General features: G+C 45.5%; 1 protein-coding gene across 1 annotated transcript in view; it reads left to right on the forward strand.

Moving 5' to 3' along the window:
- The window catches only part of LOC147747796 (dimethylaniline monooxygenase [N-oxide-forming] 2-like), a 387,231-nt gene that overhangs the window by 325,956 nt on the left and 39,453 nt on the right, over nt 1-21,822 (forward strand). The window contains exons 7-8 of the mRNA XM_086955934.1: nt 5,064-5,416; nt 7,389-7,461. Coding sequence (XP_086812060.1) covers nt 5,064-5,416; nt 7,389-7,461 — 426 coding nt within the window. The remainder of the gene's footprint in view (nt 1-5,063; nt 5,417-7,388; nt 7,462-21,822) is intronic.

Genomic DNA, 21,822 nt, shown 5'->3' on the forward strand with positions numbered 1-21,822 from the left:
TGCAATCCTTCTTGGCAGCTTGGCACGAACAGACAGGCTTATCCCAAAGACAATGTGTAAAGTCTTTATACTCAAAACACTCAGTAACACAGAGATAACACCCGACATCCACCACACATGTATTAAAATATGACTTAAAAATTATTATAGCAAAAATAGTACTGGAGCTACTATGATGTCATGACAACAATAATCCAAAGTACATCATGAACCACAAGATGCGCGGCCTCCGGCACGGAATTAAACGGACCCCCTAACAAAAACAGTAGCTTGGAAAACGAAGTCTATGACGATGCACGGCATTATGGAGGTTTTAGATAGATAGTTTATTTTTATTTGCATAGTTTATTAAAACCATTGCTTACAGTAAAACCAAATCAAATACACCAAATCAAACACAGGATATAAAAAGTAAAATTATGAGCTTCTCAGACCAGCTCTAAAACCATTAGCATTTTTAACATTTGGCGGAGCGTTTCTAGATTCCTGCGATTAAAAGTCTTATACAAAAAAGGTTCTGTGCAGTCGGTCTTAAAGTTATTGTATGTTCTTTAGAGGTGGCCCACAGTGGCTTTAGCATCATAGCACATCGGCCAGAACCCAGATCTTAGTCATAGTTTGATTTAAGATACGTTTACATACAGCATACATGGTCCTAATGCGATTGGAGATGAATCCGAGAGGATGGTCTTTTTTGGAGCGCGTTCCCAGAGATAGGTAGAGTGAGGAGGCTAAACCTTGTTTGTCTTACTCATTCTTGAGCAGTTTTTGTTCGGCTATCGTTAAGAATTTTACTAGACGGCAGTTTAGCTGGGTATTTTCTGGATTTAGACAGGCTAACACAGCTTACCTCCTGATGCGAATGCCTTTTAGATGAAATGTTATCTTTGCACACACCAGTACCCGTCACACAGTCCGTTTTTTATTATCATTGTTAGTCGCCACATCCTTCTCGTTAGTCCTTCTTCTATTTCTATCACCAGTCACCTTAACCTATCACCTGCACTCTTACTAACATATTAGCCGGTGAACCTCCCTCTGCCGAACTCCACTGGGGTGATACTCTGAATTAACATGTCCCCGTGATTCTACCGAACAGCGTCTTGAATGCATGTAAGTGAAGCTACTGCTTAACGCCTGTGCATTAATGGGAGCGTTCCGCTCCAATATTACACTTTGTAAGACTTGGTGTTTGACTTGTTTTTTCAGCACTACGTTTATACTGGCCCCTCTGAGTCCACGTCGTGAGTGTTCAACAGGTTTTTTTCTTAAACGCACTGCCACGATTAACTCACCTGTTAGCTTTATTAGCAACCTTTACACGGAGCATTAACATTTCGCATGGCAGCCTAAATTCCGTTCACTTTTGACTGATATATCCGTGCACATTGCTAACTGTCACGAGCATCCCATCTGAATAATCATTCACCTACCTATGTTTATCATCACCATCCTTACCGCGCAGAACGCTTGTTGGATCCTTTCCACTATCACATAGCATGGTCAGATACTCAGTAGCACGTCCGTTCAGGTACTTCACTAATCGCCGGCTACTAGACACGTAAACTTTAAGCGATATACTCATTTTTCATGATACGATAATTGGTTACTTATTCTTCTTCATTCTTTGTAGATACCCCTTGACAAAATGCATAGGGAGTGGAACTCATTAACCAGCACACAAGATGCTTGTGAATATTGCATAACTTTGCTATGATGTAAATATCAAACAACTTCTTTCATGAAATAAATTGAAAACACAACGTTATGAACTTGATTGGAGTCTAAACTCATTTTGGAACCCTATGCTGTGCCTCCAATGGGAAGTTAAACTTGTTAGATGTTACAAAGTATCTCCCATGCTATCCTATGGTACAGATATCCGCGCAAAAAAACGAAATCGGCAGTATTTCACTATCAGGACATGTCACACACACCAGTACATGTCTTATCTTTCACATGCACTGCACCCTGCCATGGGGGTACCTTGGGCCTACCTGAGGGGGGCCTTACATGTAAGAAAAGGGAAGGTTAGGGCCTGGCAATTGGTTGCATTTGTCAGGTGGACATGGCAGTTTAAAACTGAGCATGCAGACAATACCGTGGTAGGTCTTAGACACCTTTTCAGGGCTACTCCTCTGGGTAACACAAAAAGTGCTGCGACCCACCAGTAGCATTTGGTTTATAATCATAATTTACACAGAGAGCATATGCACTTTAGCACTAATTAGCAGTGGTGAGGTGCCCAGATTCCTATAGCCAACAAAAACAGGTCCGTAAAAATAGGAGGAACAAGTAAAACGTTTGGGGCTAACCCTGCAAAAAGGGCCATTTCCAACACGTGACCTGATCTAGATCATGGCGGACGAGTTACTCTGTCACAACGGTGAGGGATTTCCCGTCCGCCGAAATATACATCCCATTATATCCTTTGGGATTTATATTTCAGCGGACAGGATACCGGTAACAGTTGTGAAGAAGTAACCCGTTCGCCAAGACATAAAGCAGGCCCTTTAGATGTAAGTGTTGTGTAACCTGTCTGCTTTTTGAACAGATCAGCTTTTTATAAAATGAGAGGTATGAGTACTGCAACTGTTTGTAAAAATATCTACCTCTGTTGTGCCTTGCAACTGAGAGAGTTGTACAACAGTTGATGATTTATTGTTGCCCTTTTAAAGAAGACTCTCTATGATAAACAAATAAGTAAGGTTTAAGCAAGTCAAACTTTATTTCGGTTATCAAAATAACTATAATAGTACATCACAAGAAGGAAGCATGGCTTAAAAACATTTCAGTACAAAATAGTACATGATAAGAAAAAGATAGAAGATTAACAACGTGCAAATGTAACACATAAATCAAAACATAAAAAGGGCATCAGCATATCACAAAAGGCAAAATTTGAGACATTCCACATGTTGGACGTGGCCCTTTTTGTTGGGTTATTCCCAAACTTTTTGCCTTCCTCCTCTATTTTTCTGATGTGTTTTTTTATTTTGGCTTTAGGACTCTGAGAACTTTACCACTGCTGGTCAGTGTGTAAGTGCATGTGTTCTCTCCTTTAAACATGGTATGGTTGCTCTACACCTATTTGGCATATTCAATCTGCCTGTACTTCCCTTGTACAGTGGTATCCCATATACCCAGGGCCTGTAAACTAAATGCTACTTGTGGACTTGTAGCGCTGCTTGCGCCACCCACAGAAGTAGCCTTTCAAACCTCAAACCTGCATCAAGACTGCCACTGCAGGGCCTGCATGTGCAGTTTACTGCCACAGTGACTTGGCATTAAAGTTACTTGCCAAGTTTGAAACTCCCCTTTTACCACATATATGTCACCCCTAAGGTAGGCCATAGGTAGTCCTATGGGAAGGGTGCTGTATAGGTAAAAGGTAGGGTATAGTAGTCATTTCTGATCTGAAGGGAGTAGCGTTGCCATGTTTGGAATAGTGGCGATAAATCCTGCTTATTGATGGTGGCGGATTTTTCATTACTATTAAAGAAATGCCACTTTAAATAAGTGGGCATTTTCTATGCGCTTGCGACTCTTTGGGCCTGATGGCGATGGTCTTGAGGCCACCATATGATTGTGGGGACCGCCTCTAGTCAGGGTAAGTGAGCTACACAACTTAGATAACCCCTGCTCACCCCCTTGGTAGCTTGGGTAGAGCAGGCAGGCTGATCCCGGAGGCAATGTTTAAAGCGTTTGTGCAACAAACAGTGTATCTGCCCTCCTACTACATATTATGCAGTCATTTAGTGATTCCATGTAAGGTACTGGAGCTCTGCACTCCTTCTAGCGATATTATGGTAGTCTGAAACAACAATAGGACTAGGACTTCTGTCGAGGATTCCTTCATGTCCTGACAATAAATCGTTAGTAATGGTAAAGTGCCCAAAGCCCTAAAGCCAACAAAAACAGGTCAGAAAAAATATAGGAGGCAGTTAAAAAGTTTTGGGGATAACCCTGCAAATCGGGCTAGGTCCAACACCGCAGATTTCCAAATATCCTATGCACAGCAATGATACACACAAATTAATTGCAAGTGCCTCAATAAACAAAAAATAACTACAAAATAACAATAAACGAAATACAGGCAGAGCGACTTGAACGGGACCTAGTAGAAACGTTTTAAAACGTGAAATATAGTAGTGAAGGAGTATGCTTCATACGTTTTGAAAAAAAAATTATTCACAGTTTGAAACTGCATACACAGATTGTTTTTATTTAATGTAATTCCTAAAGCTCTGTAGCTTGTTTTAGAGACATTGTGCTGAATAATACTATGTTTTGCCACAGGGTTTTCTACATGTTTTAGGGAGGGTAAGGCTCGGCCGGCTGCATGGGGAGGTATTCAAGTATTTTATCAATGCTTTCTTCAGAAACTCTGAATTTTAGGCATTGTATGTGAAACTTTTGCTGCCAAGTGTGGAATCTGCAATTTTCCTCAAAATGTTCTCCATTTTCCCAATGGAATGTGCCCTTTCCCAACCTAGAAGCTCCCTAAAGGAGGCCTTGCTCAGGAGCTCAGTGATTCTTGGGCAGGTATTTGCCCTACCCCTTTCAAGGTTCACCAGTAGTCAAAGGAATTTGGTTATCCTCTGTCTCTTTACCTGTTTGGGCCTGCCTTTCCCAGAGAGGTTGTTGAGCAGGAACTCCTGTTACTCTTCTGTTCACAAAATCCTGATTAATGTTTACTTTGTTTGTTCATTTATTTCCGAAAGCGTTTCCCATAGTGTTTTCCTGTTGCCTTGCAGCCGGTTTGCAGAGCTTGACAGTCTGAGTGGCCCAACTTTCTGGCTTCAGTGGTCAAGGGAACATTACGGAGATAACAGTTGAGGGGGACAATAATAACAGCTCTTTGGTTATGAGCAGTCACGCGCACGTTTGATGAAAGGGTAATGTCCTTTCATGCAGCTGTTGGATGTCCCAGAAAGAGATCTGTCCATATTTTCAAAATATAACAAAGACCTAGTTGATTTAAAAAACCTCAACTGTAATCTGGGAAGTCAAAGGAAATAGTAGTATGTTTTCAAATGTGTTTATTTTGTATTCCTTCGCAGGTCTTCGATGAGGGAGCCTATCGTGAATGACCTCCTACCCAGCCTTATTCTCTCAGGAGCAGTGAGAGTGAAGCCCTGCGTGACAGAGTTTGGTGAAGCCTCAGTCTCTTTTGAAGACGGCACATGGGAAGAGGTTGACATCGTCATCTTTGCAACCGGTTATATCGTCTCATATGGGTACCTGCAGGAGACAGACCTCCAAGACGATGTCAGCAAGCTTTCTCTATATAAAAACGTCTTCGCAACAGGCTTGGAAAAATCAACCCTTGCTTTCATCGGCCTAACACGTCCACTTGGAGCCATCTTGCCAACTGCTGAGATGCAGGCGCGATGGGCCACTCGGGTTTTTAAAGGTGAGTTTTGCAGGATTCTGCTCATCTCACATTATCTAATACTGATGAACATGGCAGGGGAACTGGCACCATGATCTGGGGTCTCCACTGAGCCCCAATGATACTGTACTAATATCATTAGTGTCCTTGGAGGCCAGTGGCAATGTAACAATATTTGCCCAACATCATTATTCAAGGCCCTGACCTTTTGTTTGTGACCCATCACTCAGGTCGCAGGCAACTATCTCACAATACCAATCACTCCCCATGTCATTATCACTCTCTTAAGGTTAATATTGCTGAACATAAAGGCAATTTGTTGATTGGCAATAATATGCTTTTCTGCTTATACCACATATTTTAATTAGCAGCCTATTTTTAAAGCCCATGTCCTTCCTCCTAAGAGGCCCGACTTCAATGCTAGATGATTGAAGGTGGTGAATAGCAGTGTTCTGCAGATGTAGGATCACCTCCTTGGGGAAATATGGAGATCTGGCGGCTATTAGACTGCCTCAAAGGCCACTAAATTCCTGCTGCCCTATATGAGGGTACTTAACTCTCTGGAACCCTGGAAATATCCCAGAAGGTCTTTGAAGTACAAGAGGTAGTATTTTTAACTCTCATATGAATAAAAATTATCCATCAATCACACAGCGCTGATACTTTTCCTGGCTAACGTGCTGTCAGAAGTGAACGACTATGTTTCTCTGTATTGCAAGATGGCATATAGAGCCCAGATCATAGCAAAGATGTTCACGTGTAGTAGCCAGAACCAGTAAGTCTCACAGTTGTAGCCCTCACCCCATTTAAATCTCTTCACTTTTAGACCCCGGACTACAGTAAAAAAAAATTTTTTATGCATGCATACTTTATTTAGTGAATACTTTTAGACCTGACTCACTTGGCGTGACATTCCCCCCAACTTTTTTCCCTTCACTGCCTTACTTCGCTGAAATCTCTTTATTGGCATCTCAAATCTGCACACTTCACTCTTGCTAACCTGTGTTGAAGTGCTTGTGCTCTCTCCCTTAAGCATAATACAATTACCATACACCTGTTTGGTGCATTTAAATTGCTTGTAAGTCTCTCAAAGCTTCTACTACATGTACCCAGAGCCTGCAAAAACGCATCTCTGGCATGCCACTGCAGGTTGTAGTGCAGTTTTAAACTGTCATTTCTATCTGGCAAAATAAACCGTTTGCCAGGCCAAAACCTTCTTTTTTAATCCTTATAGTTAACCTCTAAGGCTTTCCCTAATTAGTCATAGGGCAGGGAGCATGATATTTAAAAAGTAGAACATGTGTGTTAAGGTTTACATGTCCTGACAGAAAAACTCCTAAAGTCATTTTTCACTGTTGTAATGTCTATCGCTCCCTTTGACTAACACTGGGCTGCCTTATTACACTTAATAAGGGCTAACTTCTGATTGGGGAAACAGAAGGAGATGATGGACAGAGGGCTGAAACTTTTCAAACACTCAACCTTAGTCACTGATCTGGGTGGAATTCATCATCATTCTTTAGCTCACTTCGACCACCCCAGTTTGGACCAAGCCATATGCAAATCAGTCATGACCCTGTGCCTCATGGGAACAGTCCAGCCTGAACTGCCAGGACAGGTCCTCCCTGGACCGGAAACCAGCATCCTGTGACCATTTTCAGGGTAACACCCCTCATCAGCCGGGCTAGCTTGACTTCAGTGGCAAAGTGAGCAAGGAACCCACGTCTGGGCATACCCTGTCAACTTAGGGCGAACAAAGCAAACACAAGGAGATGATGGAGTGCTGAAACTCCGATATTCGACAGATGGCTTCACAGTTCATGAACAAATTAAGCAGTACTCTAGGGATGAAAGGTACCTAGAAAAATGATGCTCTCCCATCCTAGGCTGTCTTGGATGATTTTGGAGCTGTTGAAACGTGATCTTAACACCGTTTCTAGTTGAACTTGCAGGGTTTTCACTCTACTATCCATTTAATGCCTTTCTCTTGCAGGGTTGGTCCACTTGCCTTCGAAGAGTGCCATGAAACATTACATCAGAAAGTCGATGGAGCAGAGAGCAAAATGGTAAGTCCGTCCCCAGTTGCCTTCTGCCTTGCCTCACAGGCACCTCGCACACTCATTGAAGTAGACACAGTTCCAGCACCATCTGCAGATGCCACCTTGAAACCCTAGTGCTGCTCTCATTCGAGCAGTACCTTCTGCTGCTGACCAGCATTTTATTTGCTCGACCTCTCCTTCTTTTGAGCTGGCAGACTGCTGGCCCCTCCCCTCCCGATGGTGTCATTTCATCAAAATCACTTTAGAAACAGAAGTGAGGCCACGTCCTTTGACAACCAATGATATCAAATGGAGTGACATTGCGTTGCCCTTGACCCCAAGGACTAGGCAGAGGGTATTTTTGAAGTACTCTATTTTTGGGACCTTAAAGCTCCAGCACATTCGCAAACTGCAGTTATTAAAAGACTTACGAGAACAACTAGTAACACCTGTGAAAGGTAAAGTTTTTATTATTAGTAAATGATTAGTGGGTAAACTAATCAACAGTAACAGAGGATTAATCAACAGTAACAGAGGGGCAGCAGTTGCTTCTAATAACTACCCATAATGACGTCCCTGATTCTCTCAAATATTTTGGCAATCTGGCTTTCTGAGGTTTTCCAACATATTGCCTGTTGTAGTTCTAGGGCGGAGTTCGTGGAGGAAATCCGCGAACTGACCAAAAAACTAGGCTGCGCTAGGCGGAGTTCCACAAGTGGTGGAGTGTGGTATTTTTTGCCATTCGGGCTGTGTTATAGTGCTAGGTGTTTGCCCTGCACGAATGACACCACGCACAGCACAAGTGGGCATTTCTACTTTCTGGAACAGAGGGTTTTGCAACGCGAGCGATATCAACCATCTGCGACTGCCCACGTTGGGAAATATCGTGGGGAGGTGGTTTGCAGTAAGAATTTCCTCACTTGCGCTCTCCAACATAACGTGCGCGAGTAAGGAAAAAACTCCACACACGTTACACAGAGTGTGAAACACTAAACAAACTCCGCAAGCTATGACACAACTACAGCTTTGGCTCTTTGTTGTGTTCCATTTTTAAATGGGTTGCTGTCTCTCAATATGCCTTCTTTTGAATTTTTGTCAAAATTATATTATTACTGTAAAGAGGAGGTAGGATATTCTGGTATGGCTGTTTCTCATACTTCATTCAAGGTTTATTAACGGTTTGGAAGGTATTCATTGTGCTAATGTCCACAATGTTTATGCTCTGCGGTACATATGAGTTTGTTGCCTAACCATGAGACGAGGTTTGTGGAAGTGGGACAAGCATTAGACTTACAGGTACCAAGGTGGACTTTACCAATGACAAAGACTATAAAGGTGTTTTACACATGGTGTGAGTCTTTTTACTAGAAAGGGAATTCAAAGTAAATGATGCCTGTCTAGAAGCAGAAACTAAATTAAATAAGAACTTCAACAAGAAAAACATAGGACTCAGAGTAATGAAGATTAAAGTTAAATAATCAGATAATTTTTAAGCTGAGCCTATTAGACATTAAAAGCAATCTGAATACAAAGGGCCTTTTGTGGATCTACCAAGGACTTAACACTTGTCCATTGCTTATTATGGTTTACATTTATTCTCACATCATTTTCTTGCTTATTAATCAATGGCTTTCCTTGCCCCAGCTTGCCCATCTTGTGTTTGCCCCATTTCTGGAGTATAGCCTTTTTACCATCTCTCCAATTGGCTGGCATCCATCCTTCTCGTGCTCTCATTTAGGGAACGTTTGCTTAAGCACTCCAGAAAGTGCATGTATTTTCCCACTGTCTATCTTGTGTGCTTCTCCCCCTATTATCAAATACATGCGCTAGCACTCCACATTTTGTCTCTTTTGTATTCCAAACTGCTTCTCATGTGCTTCTCTCCCACTAAACTCCCTCCATTTCCTACACTCCATGTTGATTCCTAGCTTGTGTACTTTAAACCCACCCGCTGTGTTGCTCTCCCTTGTGTTCTGCTTTTCTGCTCTATTAAACCACTCCCCATTGCTTCCCCCACTCACTCCTCTCATATATATATTCACTGAAAAAACCATAGGTTTCACAAACGTTATAGTTAGGGATTAGCATTTAAAAAACCTTAGAAATTCACTAAAAAACCATAGGTTTCACACGTTCTAGTTAGCTGGACATTTCACTAATACAAAACCATTGAAATTCCCCCGTTATAGTTAGTTCAGCTAACTATAACTCACGCGGCCGCAATGCACTGCTGATGATGTCACATATTACATCACTCATGACATGGTCAGTGACACCACTCATGACATCACTGATGACATCTCAAATGGCGCTTACTGGAGATACCTGTTGGACTAGTTGCCTCCTAGAGGACCTCTGGATTGAACAGGAATTAATTCCCCAACTTCAAACGCGCCTCAGGGCATGTTTGTACTCACATCACCTCAAACCCTGCCCCCTTCCTTCACAACTGTGCTAACGCTCCCTGTATAGTGTTCTAAGTTGGGGGATTAAGTCCCCTTGCATACTGGGGGTCCCTGGGTGCCAACCAACCCACCGGGAACCTCCAGTATGCACCAGGACTAGCCCACCGAGAACCTCCAGTATGCGCCAGGAGGCTGCGTTGCAGAGACGTGTAATGAGGCCTGGCCCCTTTTTACACCTCACTGCAACACAGCCCCAGGGTGCGTTTGCAGAGGGGGAACTAATTCCCCTTGCATACTGGGGGTGGCTGGGGGCCAACTAGCCCACTAGGAATCTCCATTATGCGCCAGGGGGCTGCATTGCAGAGAGGTGTAATGAGGCCACCCTCCTTTTTACACCTCTCTGCAACGCAGCCCTCTGGTGCGTTTGCAGAGGGGGAACCAATTCCCCTTACATACTGGGGGTCCATGGGGGCCAACTAGCCCATCTGAAACCTACAGTATGCACCAGGGGGCCGCGTTGCTTTGCCCCTGGGGGTGGCGGTCCCCGGGGCAGTGTGGGGGGGATTTGGCCCCCACCACACTTCTTTTTCACGGGCTAATTTGAAAAAAACAGACCGGGTTAAAAAAAAAAATTGGGGCCTTGGGGGTCCTTGTGGGACCACCTGAGCAGGCCTAGGGGGGCGAGCTGTTTCTACCCTTTTTGCGTTCTACACGTTTGTTTTTCTGCTTTCTTGTGCCTCAGTCTACCGAGCACAAGATGGCTGCCAACACTTCCTGATTTGGAGTGTGCACAGCCAATGAGCATGCGGTTCTTGCTCGGAAAGGTATGCGTATGGTACTCGTACGGTACTCGTACCCCGCGATTTTCGTCAAAAAAAATTGGGGGGTCTTGGGGGTCCTTGTGGGACCCCCTGAGCAGGCCTAGGGGGTCAGGCTGTTTCTACCCGTCCCCTTTTTTGCGTTCTACACATTTGTTTTTCTGCTTTCTTGTGCCTCAGTCTACTCAGGCACAAGATGGCTGCCAACACTTTCTTGTTTGGAGTGTTGACAGACAGTTACAGAGTACAGTAAGCTTACAGTAAGCTTACGGTATGCACCTCTAGATATACTTATGAATTTACTTTTGATTTTCTCAGGAACTTCTGAACGCATTAACACCATTTAACAAAAAGCGTGATCTGTGAACCGAACTCTACCTTTTTGCCAAATTTGTCGTAATTCCGTTCATCCGTTCGGGCTGTAGCCCTGGCTAAAGGTCCTATGGAAAATTGCATGGGGAAAACATGTTTTGGGACCCCCCTTTTTTCTCGGCCTCCGCTGCACAAATCACCCCCAAACTTTCAGAGAAGGAGCGGAGCGGAGCAGGCCATTTTCTTGGAGAAATTCGCCAAGATTCGTCCACCGGCGGCAAAGTTATTTCAAATAGAATGTTGCGGATTTCCTGTGGAAACTATATACATATGTATATATTTCACGGAGTCAGTGCCTTACTTGCATGCTGAAGTTTGGAGTGTTCCTGATATACATATATATATATATATATATATATATATATATATATATATATATATATATATATATATATGATCAAGCGCTCTGTGTAGCGCGAAACGCGTCATGATGGCTGGGAGCACTAACACCGAATAAACCACCTTGCACAAAACTTGGGTCCGTGTTTTCAGGACGAGCTGAGCCTGCCTTGCAGCCGGATTATCCTTGGAATATATATATATATATATATATATGTATATATGCATATATATATATGTATGAAAAAGCAAATGCGCAAGCGCTTTGGAGAAGGCTCACCGCAGCCTCCAACCATCCGGCTTTCATGTGGCTCCCAAGCAAAAACTGCAGGCTCTCTCTTTAGTTGCTTGAATGTCCGACGCGTTTCGGGGCCAAAACCCGCCCCTTATTCATGGACTGCAAAAAGAACACCATACTCGGTTTGCGCTTCCTGAATGCATTTTATTCAAGAAGAGGGCGTCGTCCGCCCTGAGTGGGTGGAGTTTCGGCACCAGGACTCCTGGAGCTTGTAGTTCCTGGAGTTTTGTAGTCTTGCAAATCGAGTGGGTTATGAAATCTTGAGTAGATTGGTGTTTCTTTGCATGTAGTAATGTCATTAGAGTCCTGTTAGTAAGACGCGAGGGAAGGCTTCAGTCTTTGCTTCATTTTTCATCTGGAGACTGTGCTGAATGACGATGATCGTTTGCATCGTCTCAGGCTTCCAATACGTGGATGATTGTTCCTGTATTGAGGCGGAGCTCCTCTCCGCGACCAAGGCAGGCCGCTGGAAAATGAAAAAGCAAATGCGCAAGCGCTTTGGAGAAGGCTCACCGCAGCCTCCAACCATCCGGCTTTCATGTGGCTCCCAAGCAAAAACTGCAGGCTCTCTCTTTAGTTGCTTGAATGTCCGACGCGTTTCGGGGCCAAAACCCGCCCCTTATTCATGGACTGCAAAAAGAACACCATACTCGGTTTGCGCTTCCTGAATGCATTTTATTCAAGAAGAGGGCGTCGTCCGCCCTGAGTGGGTGGAGTTTCGGCACCAGGACTCCTGGAGCTTGTAGTTCCTGGAGTTTTGTAGTCCTGCAAATCGAGTGGGTTATGAAATCTTGAGTAGATTGGTGTTTCTTTGCATGTAGTAATGTCATTAGAGTCCTGTTAGTAGGACGCGAGGGAAGGCTTCAGTCTTTGCTTCATTTTTCATCTGGAGACTGCGCTGAATGACGATGATCGTTTGCATCGTCTCAGGCTTCCAATACGTGGATGATTGTTCCTGTATTGAGGCGGAGCTCCTCTCCGCGACCAAGGCAGGCCGCTGGAAAATGAAAAAGCAAATGCGCAAGCGCTTTGGAGAAGGCTCACCGCAGCCTCCAACCATCCGGCTTTCATGTGGCTCCCAAGCAAAAACTGCAGGCTCTCTCTTTAGTTGCTTGAATGTCCGACGCGTTTCGGGGCCAAAACCCGCCCCTTATTCATGGACTGCAAAAAGAACACCATACTCGGTTTGCGCTTCCTGAATGCATTTTATTCAAGAAGAGGGCGTCGTCCGCCCTGAGTGGGTGGAGTTTCGGCACCAGGACTCCTGGAGCTTGTAGTTCCTGGAGTTTTGTAGTCCTGCAAATCGAGTGGGTTATGAAATCTTGAGTAGATTGGTGTTTCTTTGCATGTAGTAATGTCATTAGAGTCCTGTTAGTAGGACGCGAGGGAAGGCTTCAGTCTTTGCTTCATTTTTCATCTGGAGACTGTGCTGAATGACGATGATCGTTTGCATCGTCTCAGGCTTCCAATACGTGGATGATTGTTCCTGTATTGAGGCGGAGCTCCTCTCCGCGACCAAGGCAGGCCGCTGGAAAATGAAAAAGCAAATGCGCAAGCGCTTTGGAGAAGGCTCACCGCAGCCTCCAACCATCCGGCTTTCATGTGGCTCCCAAGCAAAAACTGCAGGCTCTCTCTTTAGTTGCTTGAATGTCCGACGCGTTTCGGGGCCAAAACCCGCCCCTTATTCATGGACTGCAAAAAGAACACCATACTCGGTTTGCGCTTCCTGAATGCATTTTATTCAAGAAGAGGGCGTCGTCCGCCCTGAGTAGGTGGAGTTTCGGCACCAGGACTCCTGGAGCTTGTAGTTCCTGGAGTTTTGTAGTCCTGCAAATCGAGTGGGTTATGAAATCTTGAGTAGATTGGTGTTTCTTTGCATGTAGTAATGTCATTAGAGTCCTGTTAGTAGGACGCGAGGGAAGGCTTCAGTCTTTGCTTCATTTTTCATCTGGAGACTGTGCTGAATGACGATGATCGTTTGCATCGTCTCAGGCTTCCAATACGTGGATGATTGTTCCTGTATTGAGGCGGAGCTCCTCTCCGCAACCAAGGCAGGCCGCTGGAAAATGAAAAAGCAAATGCGCAAGCGCTTTGGAGAAGGCTCACCGCAGCCTTCAACCATCCGTGGTGCCACAAACAAACCGGAGGGTTAAGGTGCTGCGGTGAGCCCTCATCAAAGCGCTTGCGCACCTTGCTGAAACAAAATTACAACGGCCTGCCTTGGTCGTGGTGAGGAGCTCCGTTTCAAAAGCGGAACAAGTATCCAAGCAATTGAATCCTGAGGCGATGTCAACCCTCATCGCCTGTCAGCACAGCACCTTTGAGAGAAACAAAGCGATGTTTGAAGCCTACCTTCGCCTTCCTACTCAAGGTTTTAAAAGACAATAATACAAGTGAGGGAAACGCCAACCTACTCAAGGTTCCAACAAACTACTTAACTTGCAAAGACTACATATACCAGAAGTCTTGGTGTCGAAGACTCCACCCACTCAGGGCAGGCAACGCCCTTTTTCAAATAAAAACGAATTTGAAAAGTGCAAGCTGAGTGTGGCGTTCTCTCTTCACAGTCCTTGAAGAAGGGGCGGGTTTTGGCCCCGAAACGCGTCGGACATTCTTTTAAATCAAGAGGGAGCCTTCAGTCATCGTCTGGGTGCCACAAACAAACCGGAGGGTTAAGGTGCTGCGGTGAGCCCTCATCAAAGCGCTTGCGCACCTTGCTGAAACAAAATTACAACGGCCTGCCTTGGTCGTGGTGAGGAGCTCCGTTTCAAAAGCGGAACAAGTATCCAAGCAATTGAATCCTGAGGCGATGTCAACCCTCATCGCCTGTCAGCACAGCACCTTTGAGAGAAACAAAGCGATGTTTGAAGCCTACCTTCGCCTTCCTACTCAAGGTTTTAAAAGACAATAATACAAGTGAGGGAAACGCCAACCTACTCAAGGTTCCAACAAACTACTTAACTTGCAAAGACTACATATACCAGAAGTCTTGGTGTCGAAGACTCCACCCACTCAGGGCAGGCAACGCCCTTTTTCAAATAAAAACGAATTTGAAAAGTGCAAGCTGAGTGTGGCGTTCTCTCTTCACAGTCCATGAAGAAGGGGCGGGTTTTGGCCCCGAAACGCGTCGGACATTCTTTTAAATCAAGAGGGAGCCTTCAGTCATCGTCTGGGTGCCACAAACAAACCGGAGGGTTAAGGTGCTGCGGTGAGCCCTCATCAAAGCGCTTGCGCACCTTGCTGAAACAAAATTACAACGGCCTGCCTTGGTCGTGGTGAGGAGCTCCGTTTCAAAAGCGGAACAAGTATCCAAGCAATTGAATCCTGAGGCGATGTCAACCCTCATCGCCTGTCAGCACAGCACCTTTGAGAGAAACAAAGCGATGTTTGAAGCCTACCTTCGCCTTCCTACTCAAGGTTTTAAAAGACAATAATACAAGTGAGGGAAACGCCAACCTACTCAAGGTTCCAACAAACTACTTAACTTGCAAAGACTACATATACCAGAAGTCTTGGTGTCGAAGACTCCACCCACTCAGGGCAGGCAACGCCCTTTTTCAAATAAAAACGAATTTGAAAAGTGCAAGCTGAGTGTGGCGTTCTCTCTTCACAGTCCATGAAGAAGGGGCGGGTTTTGGCCCCGAAACGCGTCGGACATTCTTTTAAATCAAGAGGGAGCCTTCAGTCATCGTCTGGGTGCCACAAACAAACCGGAGGGTTAAGGTGCTGCGGTGAGCCCTCATCAAAGCGCTTGCGCACCTTGCTGAAACAATATATATATGTATATATATACACAATTTAGTTCATTTCGCTTATTTTACCGACCCAAGGTCCATGCAGGCAATCTCCAGAAAGGCCCTAAACAGGAGGGTTTCCGGATGCTGGACACAGTAAGATCGTCAGGGGAACTTTCAAAGCCCAATGTTAATCAACAGCAGTTCACTGAATCAAAGGAGAGAGCGAGGACTAGAAAAGCTAGTCCGGATCCCCAGGATTATATGTAAAAATCAAATAGGACTAGCTATGTTTACAGGGGGGAAGGGGACTCAAAGAAGTACGCAAGCTGGCAAACCTGTTGGTTTGTTCATGAAGCCCTCACCCACCAACCTGGTTGGTGGCATGCTTCATCATCGGGCCCACCGCAGTGACACCGAATGTGCCCCGGGTGTGCCTCGACGCCAGATTACTGCGGAACTGATATATTCGCTGAGTGTGCAGTGTAGTGAGTGAGAAAGTGAAGTTAAAAGCTATACAGTGGGTCCCAGTACCCGAGGGTAAATAAATAAGTTTTAATAACTGGGCCCCTGTTAGCAATAAAAAGGCAGTTAGACGCGTTGGAGTGCGAGTTAAGACCTCCTGCGTCCTGTGTGGTCTACATGTTTCAGCCAGGCCTTTTTTAATTTAAAACTGGCTTTCCTCACTGCGGTGGGCCCGATGATGAAGTATGCCACCAACCAGGTTGGTGGGTGAGGGCTTCATGAACAAACCAACAGGTTTGCCAGCTTGCGTACTTCTTTGAGTCCCCTTCCCCCTGTAAACATAGCTAGTCCTATTTGATTTTTACAATCAACAGCAGTTAACATCAACTACCTTAGGAATGGAGCCATATTTGAAGTTTGTACCTGGCGTTTTTGATAGATTGTTATTGACCAGGTTTAGGCTTACTACTATCCATAGACTTGGGCCGTTTCCTAAAATGAATGATTAGTCTCGATTGCTATAATTATGTCCCTGTGACCATCATTCTCCCCAATCCACTATTCATTTAGTCTTTTTTTCTACATTTTATTCAGAGCTAAGGAAAGCGTGGTTAATTCCACTTTTAAAATCACAGGGGTTGAGGCAATGTCGCCCTGCATTCATTAAACTTCAGTTTCCGGAGAATGAACATATAGCATGGAGGCTAGCTATGTTTTTTGAAATGAGCTCTTCACTCAGAAAAAGTTTTATTACTGATGAGTTGTAATTGTATGGGAACCCCTTTCTCTGTTAATTGTCTGTCAACACTCCAAACCAGGAAGTGTTGGCAGCCATCTTGTGCCTCGGTAGAACCAAGGCACAGGAAAAGAGTGAAACAAGTGCCCAAAATGCAAGAAGGGGGCAGGGTAGAAACACCCTGACCCCCTAGGCCGGCTTAGGGGGTCCCAAAAAATTATTATTATTTTAAAATCTGCAAAATCCGCGCAGGGTGTGCTGATCCTGCCGAGCGAAAAATAAAATGAAGCGCGGGCTCCTGGCTTCGTTAATATTAGCCCCCGGGGGCAAAGTTAGTATTGGGATGGGGGCCCAAAGGTGAACGGCAGCCCTGGGGACTGCCACCCCCGGGGCTTTATAAAAATATGTGCGAGGGACTCACAGCCCCCCCAGCCCGGGGACCGTCACCCCGCGGGGCTTTCAAAATAAATGGGTGGGGGGGGGGCTCAAAGGCCCACCCAAGCCCCGGGGACAGCCACCTACCCGGGGCTCTAAATATTATAATTGGGGGGTTTGTGACAGACCCCCAGCCCCGGGGACCACCACCTACCTGGGACTTTCGAAATGTTGCAAGGGGTGTGCCGCGTGGACCCCCTCATGGAGCCCTGTTATGGACCTGAGGACCGTCAACCCCAGGGGCCGGCTCCTGCATGTCCAGGGGGGCCCAGCCCGGGGTCACTGTAGTTTGCGGGAGGTTTGTAGTTTTGAGGTACTATAGGTTGAGGGTGGGAGCCTCGCGGCTCCCGCCCTGCCATAGCAAACTGCTTTGGTATTTGGAAGAGGGTGCTGCATCTTAGCAGCTCCCAGTGTGGAAAAGCAATGCCAGCTCCCGCAGGAGGCAGGGACCCGGCAGGATCGGTGGGGGATTGAGGACCCCCCATGGTCCCCAACCGGTGAGGGCCAGCCCTAGATGATAGGGTCGCCAGGGCTATTAGTGGCCTAGGAGGGGAGCCACGCGGCCTCCCTCCTCAAATTTAAAAAATCAAAAAAATTAATTATTAAACAAAGGCCGGCAAAGGGGTATGGGGTCCCTGGGGCCATAAATGGCCAAAGGAAGGGGGCAAGGCAGCCCCCTCCAAAAGAAAAGGAGCCATGCCCCGGGGGTATGGGGTCCCCGGAGCAGAATATGGCCTCGGGAAGGGGCCACGCGGCCCCCTTCCCGATTATTTTCATTTAAAAAAAAAATTTATGGGGCAGGCCCTCGGGGATGGGGTTCCCAGGGCTATTAAATTTGAAAAAGAAGGAAGGCTACACAGCACCCCCTTCTGAAAAGCCTGGCATTGCCCCTCCTTGCAGCACTATGCGAACGCCCCTTCCCAGGCGTATTTGTAGATGCGGAACGAAGTCCCCTAGAATACTGGGGGTCCCTGGGGGCCAACTAGTCCACCCGGAACTTCTAGTATACGCCAAGGAGCTGCGTTGCAGAGAGGTGTTCAGAGGCCACACCCCTTTTTACACCTCTGCAACGCAGCTCTGTGCCGCTTAATGGAGGTACCTGGTGGGCTAGTTGCACCCCAGGAGCCCTCAGGATTCTAGAGGACTTAATCCCCCAACTTAAAACGCGCCACAGGTTGCGTTTGCACAGTGGTGAAGGGAGGGGGCGGGGCCTGAGGTGACCTGTGTACAAACATGCCCTGTGGCCTGTTTTATGTTGGGAAATAATTTGCGCCACAGGGCGTGTTTGCACACATGTCACCTCAGGCCCCTCCGCCTTCCTTCACCACTGTGCTAACATGCCCCCTGGCCAGTTGTAACTTGGAGAATTAATTCCCCCATGAATACTGAGGGTCCATGGGGGCCAACTAGCCCAAGAGGTACCTCCAGAGTGCGCCAGAGAACTGCGTTGCAGAGAGGTGTTCAGAGGCCACGCCTATTTTTACACCTCTCTGCAACACAGCTCTGTGGCGCTTACTGGAGGTACCTAGTTGGACCCTAGGGACCCTCAGGATTCAAGAGGACTTTATCCACCAACTTAAAATGGACACAGGGCGTGTTTGCACACATGTCACCTCAGCCCACCCCCCTCCCTTCACCAGTGTGCAAACGGCCCTGTGGCGCATTTTGAGAGGTAGCTTTAATCCCCCTGCCCTATTATGTACTAGGGTCTTAGAGAGGAGGTCATGCTAATCACAGGGGTACCCCAACGCATGGTGTTCCCTAGTGTATGTAGGTGTTTTTACTGTATCCTAAGTGTCTTTTAGCATAGCACTGGCTCTAGGCCTGGTTATTCAGATTCAGTTACCACCAGTACTCGTCTGAAAAAGTTGTGGGCACAGGAGGACTTTCTGCTCCTCTGTTGGTTCTTCCTGCACTTTTCTTCGTCTTTGTGGACTTCTGTTGCTTCTTTTATTCTTTCTGTGTGTTGTTTCTTTTTTCATCACATGTCCTACCTCTATAGACATAGATAGAAACTTTAAAAAACCTTTGAAATTCACAAAAAAACATAGGTTTCTGGCATTTTATAGTTAGAAATTAGCATTTAAAAAACCTTAGAAATTCACTGAAACAACCATAGGTTTCAGGCAAGTTATAGTTAGAAATTAGCATTTAAAAAACCTTCAAAATTCACTGAAAAAAACATAGGTTTCAGGGGCGTTATTGTTAGTTGGACATTTCACTCGTACAAAACCATAGAAATTCCCATGTTATAGTTAGTTCAGCTAACTATAACTTGCACTGCTGATTAAGTCGCATATTACATCACTCATGACATGGTCAGTGACATCACTCATGACATCACTGATGATATCTCAAATGACATCACTGGTGACATCATCCAGTGAATGTGTGTTTTCCTGAAAATTAAATATGTTTTATATATGTATATTTTAAGTTGGATGGAAGAATACATGGGTATATAAGTGTCTAAATGGATCTTTTTTTTGTAAAATTGATTGTATAACTGACTGATTAAGTGTATCTTAGTGAATACATGGGTTAGCGAGTAATGTTTAAATATTTAAATATCTGTATCAGTCTCTCATTTTGTGTATAAAGGACTGCATGGGTTAGTAATTAGCTACTTGAGTGTCTATATGGGTTATTAGTTTTTTTTAGTATCAGTATCAGTATGAGTGTGTGAGTGTCTGTGTGGTTTGCTGGGGGTATTACTAAGTGCATAGATGCATGAATGAGTGAGTCACTGTTTGTATGTGTTGAAGACAGTATGTGTGCAGGACTGTATGCGTGGATGAGTGTGTATATGGGTGTGTTTGTGAATGAATGACTGTCTCAATAGTGTCTTTATGAGTAACTACATATGTTTTAAAATAGTATATCTCCGTACTTGTGTATATAAGTGAGTATATGTGAGAGTGAGAGATTGGAAGAGTTTCTGTATAAATAAGTATGTGTTTTTATAAGTGATGGCTTAAGAGAGTAAGTTTGTGTGAGTTTCTGTAGAAGTAAGTGTGGTGGTGTGTGTATTACTGTATATGCAAGTAAATGGATGTTTGATACTTTGTTTGCATGTGTTACAATGTGCGAGTAACTCTATGGATGAGTGGTGGTCTGTAACAGGATGTATAGGTGTATGAGTACATATGATGAGTGAGTACATGTATGAGTAACTGTATAAGACTGTTGGTGAATGAGTGGATGTGTGTGTAGATGTTGGAATTACTGAATAGATGTGTTGTAATTGTTATTGGTATGTCCATTGTTTTGAAAATGTTAGTTTGTATTTTTGAGTGTGTGTATCAAAGGTTATATTAGGGTTACAGGAGGTCTGCCACTCTATCACAAGGATGATGTCATCAGTGATGTAATTTGAGATGTCATCAGTGATGTCACTGACCATGTATTGAGTGATGTAATATGTGACGTCATCATGCATTGCATTGTGGGCGCGCAAGTTATAGTTAGCTGAACTAACTATAACGGGGGAATTTCTATGAGTGAAATGTCCTGCTAACTATAATATCCCTGAAACCTATGTTTTTTTCAGTGAATTTCTAAGGTTTTTTAAATGCTAATTTCTACTGAAAACGTACCTGAAACGTATGGTTTTTTCAGTGTAGAGTGGAGTGGCGTATAATGAAGTGGTGTAGACTGGAGTGGCATACTGTGGCGTGGGGTAGAATTGAATAGCATTTAGTGGATGGCGGACACTGGAGAGGGGTCCAATTGAATAGCTTAGAATAAAGGAGCGTAGAGTGGATTGACATACACTGGAGTGGCGTAGAGTGGAGTAGCATACAGTTGAGTTACATAGAGTGGAACAGCATACAGTGAAGTGTTGTAAAATGGAGTGGCATACAGTAGAGTGTTAAAGTTGAATAGCGTATCGTGGAGTAGCATCTAGTCGAGTGATGTACAGAGGAGTGACTTAAACTGGACTGGTGTACATTGGCTTTCTGCACAGCGTTCTAGCATAGAGTGGAGTGGAGAAGAGTTGAGTCTCATACAGTGGAGAGGTGTAGAATGGAAAGGGGCGACCACTCGGTCCCCCCGAACGTATGGATGAGTGCCTCGATCCCCCCGGGAAGCCATTTTTGGGCGGGAGGCGCGTCTCGGCTGGTATGCCCGAAGCGGCGTAGCCGGGGCGCGCCTTTTCCCGCCCTAGAGTGGGCTGGCCTAGACACCGACGCAGCCAGCCACGCCCCCGGGGCGGGCAGGGGCGGGTTTTCGCCCGCCCTGAAGACGGATAAAAGAAGGCGCAAGACCAGAAGACGTCCTCTTGTTCTTGTGCTCCGAAGCTGCACCTCCTCGCTACACGTGAGCTCGGGACGGAACGAAGAGCCAATTTTGAGCGTTTTGATCTTTTTCTTTGTCTTCTAGATACTTCCTCGGAGAGATGCCCAAGAAAGGCGCAAAAAGAATGACGACCGATCAGATGGTGCGGGCCCTTTGCAAAGAAGTGTCCGACATAAAGAAACGGTTGGCGGAGCGAGATGGGGAGGAGGGTTCGGGCACCCCGCCGGCTGGAGGGAGACCTAAGAGGCCGAGAAAGGTTCCAGCCGGTGGGGCCGTCCCGGTTCCCTCTGCCCCGCTCGAGGCGCCGACCCCAGTACCGATGGAGGGGAATCCAATCCCCGTTGTCGTCACCCCGACATCCAAGGAAGACATGCCCCCCGAGCTGGCAGCACAGCTAGCAGCATGGTTGGGGGATAGTAGTGATGGCGCCACGGCTGCCGAAGCACAGGCGCTGATAAAAGGGCTTCGTGAGAAGAAAGAGGCAGCT

The sequence above is a fragment of the Lissotriton vulgaris genome, chromosome 1_1 (assembly GCF_964263255.1).
Source record: "Lissotriton vulgaris chromosome 1_1, aLisVul1.2, whole genome shotgun sequence".
NCBI classification, from domain to species: domain Eukaryota; kingdom Metazoa; phylum Chordata; class Amphibia; order Caudata; family Salamandridae; genus Lissotriton; species Lissotriton vulgaris.